The sequence below is a fragment of the Hemibagrus wyckioides genome, linkage group LG21, assembly GCF_019097595.1.
Source record: "Hemibagrus wyckioides isolate EC202008001 linkage group LG21, SWU_Hwy_1.0, whole genome shotgun sequence".
Lineage (NCBI taxonomy): Eukaryota > Metazoa > Chordata > Actinopteri > Siluriformes > Bagridae > Hemibagrus > Hemibagrus wyckioides.
This window is the reverse complement of record NC_080730.1, coordinates 2,757,628-2,777,427: the sequence shown is the minus strand read 5'-3', so window position 1 is coordinate 2,777,427 and position 19,800 is coordinate 2,757,628. Positions and strand designations below refer to the sequence as shown.

General features: G+C 39.0%; 1 protein-coding gene across 15 annotated transcripts in view; it reads left to right on the top strand.

Annotated features, from left to right (window-relative positions):
- LOC131342417 (calmodulin-binding transcription activator 1-like) overlaps nt 1-19,800 on the top strand; it is a 244,339-nt gene that overhangs the window by 10,892 nt on the left and 213,647 nt on the right. For all 15 annotated transcript variants that reach the window (XR_009203039.1, XR_009203038.1, XM_058373256.1 and 12 more), the window contains exon 2: nt 4,800-4,903. Coding sequence is in view for 13 of the 15 variants with exons in the window: in XM_058373256.1 (XP_058229239.1) it covers nt 4,800-4,903 (104 nt within the window). In the remaining 2 variants the exon portion in view is untranslated. The remainder of the gene's footprint in view (nt 1-4,799; nt 4,904-19,800) is intronic.

Genomic DNA, 19,800 nt, shown 5'->3' with positions numbered 1-19,800 from the left:
AAGTTTTCTAATTAACTGACAGCTATCTCACTCATGGGGTTCGATTCCTTCCGCTTTTAATGTAAGTATGACAGTTTTACAGGTAGAAAAATATATTAAAAGGCTGCTCTGAAAAAAAAATATATATATATATATATATATATATATATATATATATATATATATATATATATATATATATATATATATATATATATATTAACCGGAGCTATATCTGTTGTAAACATGTCTACTTGAATCCCACAGCAAGGGTGCAGTAATTTCCAAAGCTCCCAGTTTGAATACTGGCACAATTCCCACACAGTGATGTATTTTGAAGGAGCCAGTAAGTTTAAGGAAGGCAGGTTTTTTCTTTTCTTATAATGCAGAAAGAAGACACTTTAATTACCAGACAAAGCTATTCTACTGAATAAAAGCATAACAAATTACCATAACACATAGGACATCAATTTCTTTTTGTTTATTTTTGTTTTATATTCTGAAATTGTAACAAGTGTCCTTTGAAAAGTGACAGATGGTTACAGACAGGTTTTACTCTTTACTTCCCTGCTAGTTTTACTCTGAAAGTTTAGCCTGACAGATGATATTTGTACTTTCTTTACGGTCACGCGGACAGGGCCTAGAGTCAGTTACACACCATTTAACAAGTCGTATGGAAATTACGGCTTTTTTTGAGTGCTGCAAGGCTGCTATATAACGACAGAATAAAGGAAAAGATCTCATTAATGCCTTCTTCTTTTAGTCTCGTCTCTCCAAATTGGCCGTCTGAACCATTATGTACAGCGTTTGTTAATAATTTAAAAGTAATCGAAAAAGTCAGCAGGACAATTCATACTCTGACAAACACCATAACAAAGTTCCTATGACAGGTTAAGAAGCAGAAATCCTCATCTGCAAACACGGCGTCAGAAAATCTCCATCATCCCTGACGAGGGGACAGAAAAAAGTAACGTTTTTTATCAAAAACTGACTCAGCACTGATGACTTCAAAGTCACTGTGTCCATTCTTCTCCTTTCTAATAGAGTGACCATGACAGAAAGCTGGTTTCGAGCCAAGCTGTGCATGCAAACAGTGCAAAGTCATTACGGAAGGCGGATTTGCGCTAATCCTCAGAAGGGACGCACAGGAGGACAGAGCCCTGCCGTGTTTATCCAGAACAGACAGAGGCTATGCTGGTCATATTGAATGATTTTTTTTAACCTATCATAAAGATCTCAATTCAGTTACACTGAAAGAATTTATGATGTAGGAGTTAATGAGAGGAGCATCATGGACATGTGGCAGGACGCAGAGGCACCTCACCAGGTTCATGGTTTGATCTTGAACTCGGGTTACTGTGTCTATGTTGTTCCTGTTTGCAAGCATTTTCTTCCCACCTTCCCAAACATCGGCTACTGTAAATTGTCTATCCAGCTTGTGTTCCTGGTTCTTGTTTTCGCGTCCAGCATTCCTAGGATCCATGCGACCCTGACCAGCATACAGTGCTTACTGAAGATGAATGAGAACTATGAAAAAACCCATTGGACATTGATTGTAATTTAGTCCTATGTAAATTTTTTGAGGGGAGATTGTTGATTATGGATTTGCGTCTCGAAAACCGAGTGCAGGGATTGTAATTTGTGTGTTCATGGAAGCCTGTAGCAGATTATTTGTCATGCGAAGTACGTTCTCTATGATTCTACTGAGTGACTGTACCATGATGTAGCCCACCATCTGGTGTAAAATCATTATAACCCATTCATAACCATTCTTAAAGAAAATCAACTCCTGATGTACCTTGTCAAGTGTGCCTTATATGTAGCTCTCATTCTTCAGTCCATCTTCATTCTCTACTCTACAAACTAAGCAAGTTGCCATAATCACTTAATAACCTTTATGCTCTCTTAAGACCCATGAACTAATTACTAGATTACTTATTACTAGATTCTGTACTTTTGTCAAAGTTGTAAAAGAGGCGTGATGAGATGAAACGAGAGGAGACGAGACGAGCGCTTCCCACGTAACTTTAACTAACCCGGGATTTAATTTTGGATTTTCAAAGGAAGGTTTGATGTACATTTAATGTGCATCGTCTGTTTTTCCAAGGTGTAGAAGTAATGTAGAAGTATTAGACACGGGCTTGGTGCAGACACTGCACTGGCATTAGTGCTGAGCACGCATTGATATTCATGTGAAGTCCCCATGCGCTTGCCTCCAATATACTTGCTAAATAGGAAATTAGTTTTTTTTCATCAACGGCAGCATTCAAAATGTTAGATTTTGCTAACAAATGCATAATTGGGTATGGCGAAGATATGTGTATGTATACGGTATATGTGTGTGTCCTCACACAGAGCCTCCATGAGCAAATACCTTCAAGGCTGGCTTTAAAGTTTGTCTTGTCTCTAACCCGGACACTTCTTCAGACCTCCTTTGGGCAATGTGTGTGTGTGTGTTGGCGTTAACATGCGTGTATATGTACACATTCTGTGTGGGTGCTGTAAGTTTCTTTTTCTTTTACTTTTTGTTGGTTTTTTTTGGGTTCTCCGTCCACCATGTTCTGTTGGCTCCAGCATGGAATGTACCCAGTGGCAGAAAGACACCATGGCCGGTGTTTCTGGCAGACGGTGGTGGCACTGTGATTAAAATTCGTCCCTAAGGCCACGGTCTTGAGTGTCAGCATAATTTAAAAGCTTCTTGCTTTAATTCAGTACAATGAGAGTAAATGGCAGGCCTTAGAATGAGTCTATCACTCTGCCAAACCTGCTGAAAGGAAGCGGGGTGCAAGGGCAACGGAGAAATGGGAGGTTGCCAGATATATAGACTATCCTTAATTACCCTGTAAATAAGTGGCTTGCTCGTCTTGTCCTTTTATCATTCTCATTGCGTTGCCCTTTGTGAAGCTGTTTGCTTTTGCACTGATGAGGCGCCTCGCCAACTTTAATTTTTTTTTTTTACTCATGAAAACATCGGTATGTAAAGAGTGGATAGATGAGTAGCCAAGGCACAATTTTATAATCAATGTCGTTATTTTTTCATCATTTATTTATGTTGGATATTTGTGTAAGTTTCTATGTAGGTATACCTTGGTGCTGTAACTCATTCCCACCACTTGAGGCACTACAAACACTGACGAGGATGATGGTAGATAGTTTTTTACTGGATTAATTAGGAAAAGAATCGTTTCATTAGGTTTCTGAAAGCATTGAAACACTGGAAAAATGCAGGATAAAGCCATCACAGTGGCATCATGGTTAAACAAATCGAGAAATATCGAACACTTAAATGATTTTTTGTTGATTGCTGCTACATGATCATTAGAGGAGACACTGATCTGATACCAAGTATCCATATCTGGACAATACCAACAAAAAATGGTGGATCAAAAATAATATAAAAAAATGTAAAAAATGAAAGTGTAGTAGTTTTAAAAGAAAGAATATCAGGCGGTTATCAGGATCGGTTGGCTCGGGGTTCATTATCAAAAAAGACAAAAGTGGTATTGTGCCGAATCATGATCCGTGAGTTTAGTCTATATCGATGCAATAACTATTATTAGCTAATTATGTGGTCATTGGTTGTTACACTTTGTTAGTTACCTCATTTTAGCCAGGTCAGTTAGAAACATCGACAGGCCCAGCTAATGAATTTCTGTTTTGTCCGTGTCTGGAAAGTGTAAAGTTGTGTTTCTCTGCAAGTAAAAAAGATAAAAATTTAAAGAAAAGTAACATTTTAGTAACTAACTTCAGCGCATCATTGTAATGTATCTCGGACAGAAAAATGTTACTGAGATGTATTATTTTGTCTGTTGTAGTAAAGATTAGGATTGATTATTGGAATCACAAGAGAGTAGCCTTTCAGGCTCGCTCTTCTGCTACTCTCGCTCTATAGCTTTAAATTATTCACGCGGCCGTCAGTTCATGCATAGGCAAAGCACAAACAGATCCCGGCGTAGAAGCTTCAAGTCACCTAACCTTCACCGTGTGCCTCTCTCCCCTGGCTATCTGTTTGTTCTTAAGCCTGAAGTTTGAGTGCTTGCCAAGCCGAATCCCAGAGGACTCACTATCTTCATCTGTAGCTTCACTTTCTCTTCCTGTCCAATGTCTTTATGCGTTCCTAGAGGACACACTCCAGTCCCTTTCTGTCTCCCATGTACTCTCATTCCCTAACTTTTTTTTTTTTTTTTTTAATTTTGCTTTTATTCATAAGCAGGCTCAGCACGCAATGTGGAGCTTCCTTCTCCCTAAGGGCTAAACATTGACTTCCTTAAGAAGCCCGAGCCCTTGATTCAAACGGTTATCAATAACCTTGAAATGCTTCTGCGTTGTCACCCAATTTGCTTGTTATGTATTTGAGCGCGCACTCTTGCATGATAAGATAGTAGGAAAAGAAATATTGTTGTTTTAGAACAAAAAGCAAAAATTACAGCAGTCCTGGTTGAGAGGTTGTGCACACCTCGTGCCTTAAATCCGTTCCGTTTCACTTCACAACATTACAGCTTTTTTTTTTAGTTACGCTTATGCTTTCTTATTTCATTTTTTTTCAGTGCTATTAAGTCTATTCATTTTTAACAGGGATTTTCTACAGATTTTCATTTTGAATCATAACAAGAACAGGATTTTTTTTTCCCTTTGAGCTTTTCTCCCGTTCTGACCCAGTCATTTTCAGATGAATATGTTTTGATGTGTAAGAACAATTAGCGTTATACGTATCTCCTAGTGATGTTTAGGAACACTGGTATACACCAAGAAGATCACTTTGGATTTTTTTTCCCCAGCACACTGTGAATGTTCTGCTTTTCTTTTTTTTTTGTCTCCAGATGAACATGGACATTTGAAAATCTACCTGCCTAAGAAGCTGCTCGAATGTCTGCCCAAATGCTCCTCCCTGCCCAAGGAGAGACATCGGTGGAACACCAATGAGGTAAGGAAAGCTCTTCCGTATACTCCTCTCCTCCATCCTTCAGGGGATTGGACAGATTTCATGGCAGAAGATGAACATCACGTCAGTGTGTGCCTGTAAGAGCAGCCTTGAGCCAGTCGAGACAATGTCATAGAGGGTATAGAGTTCATGCTCGAAGCTCATCATTTTGGCCCTGGTATCTATGGTATCTAGGAAACAGAAAGAAGACACTATTACACAAAATACTGCTAGTATTATTACTAATATTAAGACCAATGCTGCTGCTATTGATATTAACACTACTAATCTTACTAATCTTATCTAACTACATGTGAGTAACTATGACTACTAAATAATAATTACTAAATTAACTAAATAAAATATAATAATAATTATAATAATAATAAAAATATATTAATATTAAAAAATAATATTTTTGCTGTTGCTTCTATTATTACAACGAATAATAATACTACTACTATTACTAGTACACCTACTGCTACTACTAGTTATTTTTATTTTTATTTAGTAAAATAAAACACACTCCTCTTCTACTACTGAGATCAATGCTATTAATCCATCCATCCATTTTCTATTTCTATTTTACTTCTATCCCAGCACACATTGGGCAAAAGGCAGGGGTACACCCTGGACAGGGTCAATGCTATTAATACCACTGCTGTTTCTCTACTTCTACTATTACTGCTACTGCCACTACTACTACTATTAATATACCACATAAACTACCTGTCTTCTTTTACTAACATTAATGCTTCTACTTTTACTCCTACTACCACTACCACCACCACTACAACAAATACCAGCACTACAACTACAATTACTGCACCACCCCTTACTATTGCTACTGCTATCACCACAACTATCAATATTACTACCTCCACCACTACTACTACTACTACTACTACTACCCTTACTTTTACTATTACTACTATCATCACAACCATCAATATTACCACCACCACTACTACTACTACTACTCCCTTTATTATTACTACTACTATCACCACAACCACAACCACCATCAATATTACCACCACCACTACTACTACTACTACTACTACTACTCCCCTTATTATTACAACTACTATCACCACAACCACCATCAATATTACCACCACCACCACTACTACTACTACTACTACTACTACTACTACTCCCCTTATTATTGCTACTACTATCACCACAACCACCATCAATATTACCACCACCACCACTACTACTACTACTACTACTACTACTCCCCTTATTATTACAACTACTATCACCACAACCACCATCAATATTACCACCACCACCACCACTACTACTACTACTACTACTACTCCCCTTATTATTGCTACTACTATCACCACAACCACCATCAATATTACCACCACCACCACTACTACTACTACCCTTATTATTGCTACTACTATCACCACAAGCACCATCAATATTACCACCACCACCACTACTACTACTACTACTACTACTACTACTACTACTACTCCCCTTATTATTGCTACTACTATCACCACAACCACCATCAATATCACCACCACCACCACCACTACTACTACTACTACTACTACTCCCCTTATTATAATAACTACTATCACCACAACCACCATCAATATTACCACCACCACCACTACTACTACTACTACTACTACTACTACTACTCCCCTTATTATTGCTACTACTATCACCACAACCACCATCAATATCACCACCACCACCACCACCACTACTACTACTACTACTACTACTCCCCTTATTATTATAACTACTATCACCACAACCACCATCAATATTACCACCACCACCACTACTACTACTACTACTACTACTACTCCCCTTATTATTGCTACTACTATCACCACAACCACCATCAATATTACCACCACCACCACCACCACTACTACTACTACTACTACTACTCCCCTTATTATTACAACTACTATCACCACAACCACCATCAATATTACCACCACCACCACCACTACTACTACTACTACTACTACTACCCTTATTATTGCTACTACTATCACCACAACCACCATCAATATTACTACTACTACTACCACCACAACCACCACTACTACTACTACTACTACTACTACTACTACTCCCTTTATTATTACTACTACTATCACCACAACCACCATCAATATTACCACCACCACCACCACCACTACTACTACTACTACTACTACTACTACTCCCTTTATTATTACTACTACTATCACCACAACCACCATCAATATTACCACCACCACCACTACTACTACTACTACTCCCCTTATTATTGCTACTACTATCACCACAACCACCATCAATATTACCACCACCACCACTACTACTACTACCCTTATTATTGCTACTACTATCACCACAACCACCATCAATATTACTACTACTACTACCACCACAACCACCACTACTACTACTACTACTACTACTACTACTACTCCCTTTATTATTACTACTACTATCACCACAACCACCATCAATATTACCACCACCACCACCACCACTACTACTACTACTACTACTACTACTACTCACTTTATTATTACTACTACTATCACCACAACCACCATCAATATTACCACCACCACCACCACCACTACTACTACTCCCCTTATTATTGCTACTACTATCACCACAACCACCATCAATATTACTACTACTACTACCACCACAACCACTACTACTACTACTACTACTACTACTACCCTTACTATTACTATTACTATAACTACCACCATCACTACTACTACTACTACTCCCCTTACTTTTACTATCACCACAACCACCACCACCACCATCAATATTACTACTACTACTACCCCTATTATTACTACTACTATCACCATCACCACCACTTAACCTTTTACTATTACGAGTACGACCACTACCACCACAACCACTCTACTACTACTATTATTTCTCCTTCCATTATTATTAGTGGTGCTTGTTATGCAAAGCACACTATTACTATTCCTCAGACGTATTATTTTCTTCTTTCACCACCACCACCATCACTACCATTGCTACTGCCCCCTTTACTATTACTACCGCTACCACTATTATTCCTTCTGATGTTAGTATTACTTACAAATACTATTGCTACCAATACTATAACTACTATTTCCTCCGGGTGCTCCGGTTTCCTCCCAAAGACATGCTTCTAGGCTGATTGGAGTCTCTAAAATTGGCCGTAGTGTGTGACTGCGTGAGTGAATGAGCGTGTGTGTGTGTGCCTTGCGATGGGTTGGCACTCTGTCCAGGGTGTATCCTGCCTTGATGCCCGATGACACCTGAGACAGGCTTCCCGTGACCCGAGGATAGATCGGATACAGACAATGAAATGAAATGAAACTATAACTACTACTTCTAATACTACTATACCACTGCTGCTAGTATAATGTATATATAGGGATTTGATTTACTGAAGCAATTATGTAAAAACTCACTTACCTCACCTAACATGTATAAGCTTTTATAAAACCTAACAAATTAGACAAATTTGAAAGGTAAAAACATCATGTTGATAGTCCGGAACAGTGTATATTCTGAGCACAGTACAAGTTGTATACTGTATATAACTGTGAATGAAAGATAAAATCTTACAACCTTGAATCTTGTAGTAATAATAAAAGCCATACTGATCTTCAACTGTAATCATATTCAGAAGCTTATCAGGGGAATTTTTTTATTGGTTATGAAAAGAACCAAAACAAACCTCAGTAAAAAATTTAACAAATTCCATGAATTATTTTTTATTCTTATTCTTCCTAATTAAAGCAGTGCACACATTTTATTTGAAAGGTGATTTAGATGTAAAACAGGCTATTATTCACTCCTGAACTGATAAACATTTACCAAAAGATGAACTTCCTGGGGTTTTTTTTTTTTTCGCCCCACATAACTAATCTCCTGCTATTTTTCCTCACTGCCTGTCTGTTTCTATGTGTTGATTTGAGCTGTAAATCTCTCCAGTTTCCAGCCAGCATTAGAGCATGTGTACAGAAAGTATCTACATTGTTTGGAGCTCCTACACTCATGGCCCTGAAGGCATTCTGACATTCTGAGGCAAACAAACACACTCAGCAGAGATTAGGCGAGACCTATTTGGCCTAATTCCAGCGCACACAGAAGTTACAGATGCTTGCTTTTCATTATGTGGGAATAAAAATGTGGAGTTACACAAACATAAGCTGTCAAATTTCACCTGGATGTTTACATTTAAAGGTGCAATAGTCAGCTTTTTTTAATGCTTTTTTTGTACAAATAACCAGGAAGATCTGTAGCACATGATAAAAAATAATGATTTAAGCCATTGCCTTATCTGAAGTGTGTATTATGTGGTTGAGAAATCCCGTTTGGACAACTGGAATGCTTGTTTATGTTTGGATTGGCCTTCTGTTAGTCTTGTTAGTTTTTATAGACACTCTATGAGCCAGCATAGATCCTGGGGGCTTTGTGAACATGATCAGGAATAGAGGGTTGGCCAGAAAGAACCAAAAGGGGGGTTTGCACACTGATACCATAGAACAATCATTGTTGGTTACCCAAAGAAGGTTTGAGTAAATGGTTTTTCATAGTGCCATAAAGAACATTTTTATAGTCTAAAGGACCTTGGAAATGCTCCATAGATGTTTAACGTTCTTCATAGAACCATATGCCCTGACAAAGAACCATTTAAGACCTTTTATTTTTAGTGAGAGCGTACAAATCATTCAAATGTTAAATACGCGTACATTATTTTAACATTAGAGAAATCTTGAAGATCTTGAAAAAATGGACTAATCTTAACTAATGCAACTTTAAATACTTTTATTACTATATACATATCTATCTATCTATCTATCTATCTATCTATATATATATATATATATATATATATATATATATATATATATATATATATATATATATATATATATATATATATATATATATATTTTTTTTATTCTATTACATTACTAAATGGTTATTACTATGTAAAGTTCAAGCCAAACACTCAAACACTGCAGTGCTTTAGAAAAACTGAGCTCAAACTAATATAAGCTCTTAGAGTCAAACTTCTTTAATTTATTTATTTTTTGGGGTATTTGACCTTTCAGTGATCCTTTCCATTAAACTTCTTTTAAACAAACAACGCGGCATCTTTTAGTAAGGCACTCTTGCAACCTACAGAAATGCTTTAGCCATCTGCTTTGTTTCGATTTCATCTGCACTTCAATGTCACAACTTAAGAAAGACACAAACCCAAACAGCGATCCTTTGTATTTTGCACAGAAAAGTTTATTTGCACCTTATAGTTGAAAGTGCGCATTGATCTCCGAATGCAGGTATGCTCTCTTTGTGCATCAGGAGGCTTTGTGGATGCTTATCGCTTTAAGTTTAGTGAAGGTGATTCCTTATGCATGTTTTCTTTACTTCGTAAGTTGAGAAGGAGTGAGAAAGAGGTTAAAAAAAAGGCATTTCTTGAAGAAATGCTTAGGACTATAAATTTAACACTATTAGTGAGATAGGACACTGCTTCAGCATTTTCTAATGTTTTTCATTTACTCTTTTCTTTTTGCGCATATGTCATTGTCGCTTGACTGATGATACACAGCAACCCTATACACAGCGACAGCGAGCAATAGCTAAAGAAGATTCAAGGTGAGCGTCGGCGTGATAATTTCCTTGCGCGTATTGAAGCTGGGCTCTCTCGTTGGGCTCAAACCAGCTGGTTTCAGCGTCCGATACGCTCCAGTGAGATGACCTCCATTCTCAGCCTTCGCTTCTGCTGTGATTACTATCTCCTCTCCATTCTTCATTTCTTCTCCCAGGAATGCCACACAGGGAAGGCAAATAATCCCTTTCTCCCCCTGCAAGATCAAACAGAAGAAGCAGAAGGTGGTCTTGGTGGTGATGAAAGTATACGAAGAGTACCTCTGTTTTTACACTGAGCTTTAATAAATCAGATTGACTGAACAGTCCAGAACAGTGCGGTTCTGTGTGTAAAGCATATGCTTTTTCCATCGACCACACGCTTTATCAAAAGGGAGAAGCATTTTTATTTCACTATTAAGCGAGAACATATCTGAAAAGACAGAAATGCTTAAATCAGCAGAAGAAGGCAGAATGAAGATGCAAAGCCCGCCGTCTCAGTATGCTCACTGGCCTTTGCTATGTCCAGTGAACTCAAAACTCTCCTGGAGTCTGTATGGAGAGTTCTTAATGAGCAGAAGTGCCTAAGCAGCACTGCCTCCCCTCCATCTCCTAGCTACCAGCTTTCCCCTCAATGCCATGATCCCAACAACCAAGGGCTTTATATAATGAAGTTTTTGCTGCAGGGGTCTGTCCACACATAAACAAGCTGAGTTCATGTTAAAGCTGCTCTCTCTTCTTCCATGCATCTGATAAGCATCTTATAAGCTGTATCTATCCTTTCAGTAGATGGGATGGGAAAAGAATAGTTTAACTCATGATATCTGACAAGATGTTTCCAGTCTCTTTAAGTCTGATTTTGAAAAGTGTCTCCATATACCAGCTCTCTCTCAGCAAAGCGGCACCGTTGGGAAATGGCTCTTATTGAGGGTAATGATACGGATGTCTATTAAGTCAAAAAAAAAAAAAAACATTCATTCCAGATTGACCACGCTAAAAATGAAATCCGCAAGGGGGGGGGAAACATAGTGATAATGGAGGATGGGAGAAATTTTTTCAGTGAAAAAGTCAATTCCTGTCATTATCTCTTCTTCCTTTGTTCCATCTCTCACCATTGCTAGCTTCGCGTCCCCTGCTGTTAATTTTAAATACCTACAGAAGTGTATTTTTGGTGGCGCACACCCTATTGGAAGGCTTGCTAGGAAACACATTATCGCAGCAGGAGGAATGCACAGTACGCTACAGAGCAGGGGTCGTCAACTGGCTAACGGTGTTTTACTCCGCCCAGTCTCACCGAAAAAGTTTCTTACCTTGAACATCAGAGTTCTGGCAATAAAACACAACCACATATCAACACTGGCACACCTTAATACTCTGTATGCAGATTTATGCACTAACTAGCCCCACCTCTACCACTACTTTATTTAAATAAGAACATATCGTGAACCATACACTTCACAATTTATGATTAAATGTACCAGATTGTTGATATTTAACATATAAAAGATTTTTTTTGTTAGACTGGCTTGAAAAGAGACATTAGACATCAGAAAGAAGAAACAGTTTTTCTTTTTCAGTTTATACACCCTCTCTAGACAGGGTAGTGAATAACGACATTGTAAGTGAGTAAGGAGGTGAGTATGGATGGAAGGAAGGAAGAAAGGAAGGAGTTGTTAACAGAAACAGAAAGATTAATTATGTATGGTGAAGTCAATGTGACATGAACCACTTCAGATGGACGAGACCCATTTGTAGTCTTAAGCTAATGATCAGTGGATAAGCATTAAAAGGTCAACATTCAGTTACTTACCCAGAACTTTGTACGAATCTCCTGCTGTGCAGTATACTGCTATATTGATTCACTCATCTAAATATATAAAGATTCTTAGTGATACAGCGGTTGAGCTCTAACTGCGAGTGCACAAAGGAATGTAGGACGAAGAACATGACCATCCTCTTCCTCACGAGGGTGCTATAAAGTGCACTTTCTTTAAACCAGGGCAAATCTCTACAACACATCATGTATTCCAAGGCATGCCTCTCTAAATGATTTTAGTTCAAATCAATTTAGTGGGATTCTCATGCCTAAATATGCCGCTAATACAGTGTGGTTATTACTTATTGACAAAATGTCCTTCAGCTCTCAGACGCATTTTTTTTTTTCTCCATTCCTGCCTATCGCAATCTCTGCAAATCCGATGGGAGGGGAGCAGCCATATGGGAACAGGAACAAATTTTTGAGACATTTGCCCTTTCTGCATTCCCTTAAATTCATTTTTTTTGTGTGCAGGAGGTCATGTTGTTGTTTGAACTGTTGCTGGTTTCAGTTTAGCAAATGCTGAATCTCCATTTCACACCTTCAGAGAGCCGATTCTCAGGGACGGAGGGCCATCAGGAGGGTTTCAGGCGAGCCAGGGAAATCATAATCCGCTCATCCGTGTACACAGAATGCCCCAATTCACGTGGGGGCATCTACTCGTACATCGAGGATGCATAAAGAGCTTACATTATGGGCTTGTAAACTGCAGGTTTAATTGAATTACCTTGCCTTAGTGACACGCCCGAAACAAAAAAAGACAGCAAAAAATTGAGGTTTATTCTTTATAGAAATGCCTTGGATGCATTAAAGCTATTGGAGCTCAGTAAATAAAAGCAAACCTGTAGGGCTGATCTAGAAACCTAGAAAAAATGTTTTACTGACTGTTGTTTCTCATATTCTGATGCTACACATTGTGTTTTGTATATTGATATATATATATATATATATATATATATATATATATATATATATATATATATATATATATATATATATAGCTCACACATGCAAATGACAAATGATGAAATATGCTTTTGTGTGTGTCTGGTGTGTTTACTGTAGAATGTTATATTGATTAACATGGTGCTTCAGTCATTAATTTGTTTTCAGTAACTGTTTCATCCTGGACACGATGAGTGTGGTTTAATTTTTAATACGCACAACAGAAACATATTTATTGGAAAATACATTGGGAGTGTGCAAAGAGAAATAAGCACAGGAGCGAGCGGGATTGGTCGATAGTGCCTATCGAAGAGGACACCATTGGTCAGATATTGGACAGAAGAGAGAGAGAGTGTGTGTGTGAGATATGCTGAGATGAAACAGCTTCTCATCCCGAGTGTATTTCTGCCTTGTACTTGAATAAACCGCTTTCTGAAGAATTCATAAATCAGTGATAGCTCTCCTATAATAAAGAATCGTGTAGATGGATAAACTGTCCCTGTCCTTCATTTCTTCACTCGCTCCCTTGAGGTATAGTTGAATTTGTTTCGGTTTTTCAAAACGTTTTCCTCCTTTCCAATTCACTCTCTCCATTTGCTTTTTCCCTCATATTCACTCCAGTCAAAAATAAACCAGAGATCAGCACTTCTGCTCCAGAATTACCCCTGTGGTCATCGCTAGTAAAAGTGGCTGCCCGGCCTTAATACGCCCTGTCACTGGCCCTGTCCTTTGGGTCCTTTTCTTTTCTGTCCTGCCTGCAATCCTCTTCATGTAATCAAAGGAAGCAGATCCTGCCAGCCGACTGGTCTCATGGGGGGCACGCTGGGAAATTTAGCTGGTGTTTGTCTAAGCAGACCTCTGGCTTTCGCACAAGGTTGTGACTGTGACTATGACTAGCGAAGTCATCTGTGTCGAATTTCGGTTGCAAATTATGGTGTAGAAGGCACACTGAACCTAAACAGGTTATGTAAACACACATGTTTAGTTTGACCTTAAAGGAGATTCCATTGGTTAAACAGTATTAAAAAAATATTATGAGTTATGCGTTTAAACAGAAGACAAAACGTCATTCTGCGTACGTCTAAGCCTGACTTTTGATCGTTATTTAATTGCCCACGCTCTCGATTGGACTAAAATTTGTCCTTCTATGTGAGGGATTACAGCTGCCTTTAAGGGATTAGAGCGATGCTGATTAGGTTGATTTTATTCATCATGGCAGAATTGGAGCCTGCTTTTCTTGATTTTTCAACATTTATTTTTCATGAAAATAGTTTAAGCAGACCTGTCAATTCAGAAGCAAGCACTTTCTCTCCTACACTCTATTCCCTTCATGTTCAAAAAGCTCTTTGTGTGTCAGATCTCAAATATATCAGCTAAGTTTCTGTAATTGGGGACTCTGGCTAAGCAAATGTTTGTGGAAATGGTGTGGAGTCTCTGTAGGAGAAAAGCGGAAGGTCAGGTCACTTTGTTTTTGGTGAAAAGGGAACCTTTGAGACGATTTGTGAAGGCACATGAATGGCGATTAGAATAGGAATATGAGGAAACGCTGCTCTCAGCTTCTGGAACCGAATCTGGACTTTCAGCGACAGATGTGTGTTTTTATTTTTCTCTAAACAACCACCGATATGTTAGTTGAGAAGGTAAAGCGCCCAGACTTTGTGTTCCTGCATGAACTTCCTTAGAGTCTCCTTTAGCAGAGCGCTGCAGATTCCATGGTAACCATGGTAAAAGTAAAACATTTCACACTTCCTACATAATCTGCAGTTAATCACACCTATATCAACACAACATACTGTACAACGAGCTTTATATATTCTATACATTTATAATGATCTGTATTTCCTCATTAGTCTTTGTTTGACCTTGTGGGATGATTAGCATCACAAATGTGATGGTGCAGAGGTCTAAACTGCGCAGTACCATATTAGCCATAGTCCATGTGTTCCTCCTAAGTTCCAGACTTTTTTTTTTCTAAATGCCTCATGGTAACTCAGGCATAAAATTATTCAGGTACAGGGGGATAGATTTCTCCCTGTTGATCACTAGGTAGGACTTTTGTGCCAGTGCACTGAAATGGACTATTGCTTTATTTACCAAATGTGTTTGTGTGAGAAAAACTGAGCTTGCGTTAGTCTATTTTATGAGTCTGTATTTAGTAATTGGGTTAAGGAAATAGATTACTGCGTGGACATTGTTGTTGTTGTTGTTGTTGTTGCTACACGGTAATGAGTAAAAACCTTTAATTAATGGGTTAAAGCAGAGTCTGGTCATCCTCGCACTGTAGAATACTTTAAAATACAATCCATAGTAGAGGTTGCTGTGATTGGCAGCATTTGAATCCAATTAATTATTATCCTCGCCTCAGTCATTCTGCCCACTGGCCTTTTGGAGAGTGCACAAACGCAGCGATGCCCTTTGGACAAAAATAACACCACCACAGAGACTCTGGCAGTGTTGAAAAGAAGCCTTTTCCCTCTGTGGTTGTTGACAAATGGCTTTAGATTGGCATGTTGTCAAGCATTTGAAATGTATGTGGTGTTCGGAGTCAGGGATGTTAATGGTTTTTCACACATTTCAGTTTTTCATTTTTGAGTCTGATGGCTGTGCTTACGTTTCACATGAATGTTTATTGGAAAAAATGCAGCAACCTACTCAGAGGTTTATTTATAATGCAGACGAAGTTTAGGTCGTAGGTACTATCGTGTTTCTCTACCAATAAGCTCAATTAAAATTCTTCACATGGATTAAAATGAATGGCAAGAGTTTCATTTATTTTTATACACAGTCAAAACACAGATTTTTTTTTTTATAGAAATGATTATTTTATGAATTAATTCATGGTTAATTCACGTTTCCATACCCTGTTACTCATATAGATTTAGTTAGCATCTGTGCGACTAAAAAGTCACATATTTTGAACGCATGCTACAGTTTTCCATAGCCTCTGGAGGAAAGGAAGCTGTCAAATCTCATTATGTTGACTCACGCCTGTCAACAAGCTGCTCGATGAGTGCGTACATCTCCTGTGATGAAGACTGTGTACTATCCATATGCCTCGTGACATACAGTATTGATTGACTGTGTTGTGTAGCCACTGAGAAAGTGCATTCTTAATGCTTTGAGTGCATGAGAGGGAGAGTGGGGTCGTTTATAGGGGTTGCTGTAAACTACCATGGAGACTTTATGAGAAATAAAAGGATTGGGAGGAAAAAACAGACTGAGAGCACTTCTATCCTGAACGGTGAATTGACTGCCCCCCCCCCTTTTTTTTCTTTTTTCTTTTCACACCCACTTTTATTATTTGATGGCCATGATTTCTTAAAGCTCTCTATGGGCAGGGCAGGAGGGCAGAAGGGTGATGTGGGGGGAAACGGGAGATATGGCTAAGGAGATGAGAGGCAAAAGGGATTCTCTTTTCTCCTTGGACTGGTGCCTGTCTTCAATCCCGGCTATGATGGACAGCTACAGCCGGGCTAGTCAGACATTTCTTCTTGGCACTGGCACGAAAGGCTTTTAATCTGATAACTCCAGATTTAATTCTCATACACTCTGGCCGGCCTCAGGCACTGGAACCATAGTGTCCTCGACCGGTTGCAAAGAAATTTCAGTCTGACTCTTTGAACTACAGAATATATGTATTTAAAAAAAATTGTATGGACCATAGTTACTGCGACTTTTTAAGAGTCATGAACTCTTCCAGCTGACAGGCCAAGGGGAACACTCTGTATGAGGAAATCTCACTTAGATGACAACAGGTGCTGTGTCCAGCAGCCAAAGCAGCTGCCTTATCCCTGCTTAGCATTTATGAGATCTGAAAACCATGTACCAGACTAGGCTTTGGCAGCGTGACAAGCTTCTCCAGACTGGAGGCTAACTGGCCTGTCACTCGGTGCTGGTTCGACCCAACAAAGACCTGTCAGGATGGAGAGGTCTGCTGCTTGTGCTTAACGAGGCATCAAGTTTTAGTTTTCTCCTTTTTTTTCCTCCTCACTTCTTCTGCTAAGTGAGACATATGTCCAAAGAACCAGGAGACTGCGAGCATACAAATGCGTGTCAGGTCCACCACCAGGTTATGGTGAGAAGGTCAGATTTAGATGTTTGTGGAATTGGAAAGAGGAAACTCTTATCGATATAGGTAAGGAACAACCTCAAGATCTTCGAGAACCTGCAGAGTGGAGTGAAGTAGAGATCAGGTGTTGTCATGGTTGCTCAGGGGCGAATGACGAGTATAACACACTTAAAGAAATATGGAAACTGAAAGCCTGGAGCTCTTTGGCTCTCAAAGAGCTTGTGTTGGTGTATACGCTCCAGTATATGCACTTTCAAGCCGTTAGCCTGAAGCTATGCATGCATCGAAACACATGCAGAGGTAGTTTGAGTGCTGGAGAACTTTCTATTCAATAATATAGCACACAGTCCTGGAGACGATGTATGTATGGAAATGATCATTCTCATGGATTTGGGTGACTGACAAATGCACAGTGCCAGAGCATCTTAGCAACAACAACAGTGATAATGCAGTTTTTCACAGCGCCAGAACAGATCCATAAGGCTTAAATAGTTCATCATAGTCGAGTAGAGATAACTAGGATTTAATGGACTATGGACCTTTCATAGGTTATTAAGAATATTAGCTGTTTCTTAGCACATTTTGCTCGAAGGCTAACACGTATACACATCCTGCATCACAGGGCAGCGTAACACATTCAGAGGACCATTTGCCCTTTTCCCCATACTTAAGCTCATAGACTTTGAGATTGGCTGCTGAGTTCAGAGTCTTTCATGGGTTATTTTTAGATCACATTTTTTATCTTTAACTATAATAGTAGTTCTTTTTGCCAGTCCTTACCTCAGCCTGTCCTATTGGCTCATTCTACCATTGACCAGGCTGAAATCAAGCTTTAAAGCTTTTAGAGTGATATATAGATCCAGCCTTCGGGCATAATGTAATTATCACATCCAAAAGAGAATGTCTTTTTTTATGGACAGTAAAGATTCGGCACTCAAGGTTAAGTGCAATTGAATGTGATGAATTTAAGCCAGCCAGAACCTTTGACCTCTAATTAGATTTTGTTAAAGAACTAACTCGGAGGTCTAACCTGCAGAAGTAGGTCTCTGTTTATACATTGGAAACTTGCAGTTCCAGTGGTAATGATGGCGTGAGAGGTGATCTAGATTATATAAACCTTATATTTCTTATATTTACTTACCTCTTGTACTTTATGTTGCTATGTCTACCATTATAGACAGAGGTGATGCATACAGGAGGTAAGGAAGTGCTGTTTGCTCTCTTATTATAATGCTTTCTTATTCTGCTGTCCTTTATAGCAGAACCTCAAGGCCTAATTAAAATTCTGTTACGCACCTTTATCCCACACACACACACACACATACACACAAACATACATACATGGACCCTTTGGAATATATACATTTGAGAGCAAATTCACAGTGCCTCCTCCACCGCTGGGCATTTCTCATAGTCATGTTTACATAATTAAAGCTTGTTCCAGTTGCCTCAGCAGTTTTATGTAATGGAAAGGTTAGTATTATTCACTGGTGGGGTCTGGTAGATGGCCAGTGCTGTTCCTGTGGTGTGTGTGTGTGTGTTTGTGTGTGTTGGATGCAACACTATTTGGCTTCTATTGAAAAACAAAAATATATATATATTCTGTCTGACTCAGCTACCTGCTCCGAGTATCCAGTTTGGAATCTCCTTTTCCAAGAGTGGTACTTGAGCCATTTCTACAGCACTCTGCCTGGAGCTGCCTATGTGTACCGGAACCTTTGATCCATAAAAGCTAAATATATATATACTATCTAAGATCTGGGGGATCTCAGAGCAAGGGTCTGGGTTTTAAGAGTCAAATCCTGATTCTGATATTCGACAGGATTCCGTTCATTTGTTGAAAGTCAGAAAAGAAGCGATGTCCTTCTCAATCTGTTATGCTGTGGGTGGTGAAAAAATCCGCCAGGCCCCCTGATGCCATCTGAAAAATATAACTCTGTCTCAGCTTGAGGTTCCTCCGTTCTGCATGAGGCAGGTTGGTGAGAACTTCTTTCTCCGCAGCATGCGAGGAGAAAGAAGAGGCCCTGTTTCCCTACAGAAAGAGCGCCCGCCGCGACACCCACTGTTAATTACCACAAATTGACTTTACTTATCAAGTTGCTGCAGTGTGCGACTCATTACTGTACCACCTCTCATCAGTGAGAACGCTGGGAATTTTTCAGGAAGGAAAAATAAAATGACTGAAAGCACGGGCATGGTAGCCAGGCCAAGACCCGGATAGGACATGGTGACAAGTTAGAGATTCTTTTTTTTGCAATGCTCTGAGGCTGAATCTAGTGCAGGTGGAAGATATTTGCAGGCTTTTTGGATGACACACACACACACATTTACAGAGCGTAACATGGCATCAAGCGGCACATAAAACAAACATGACACTCTTGGCTACGATGAAGAAGTGTGTTTTATCCCATGAACCGAATT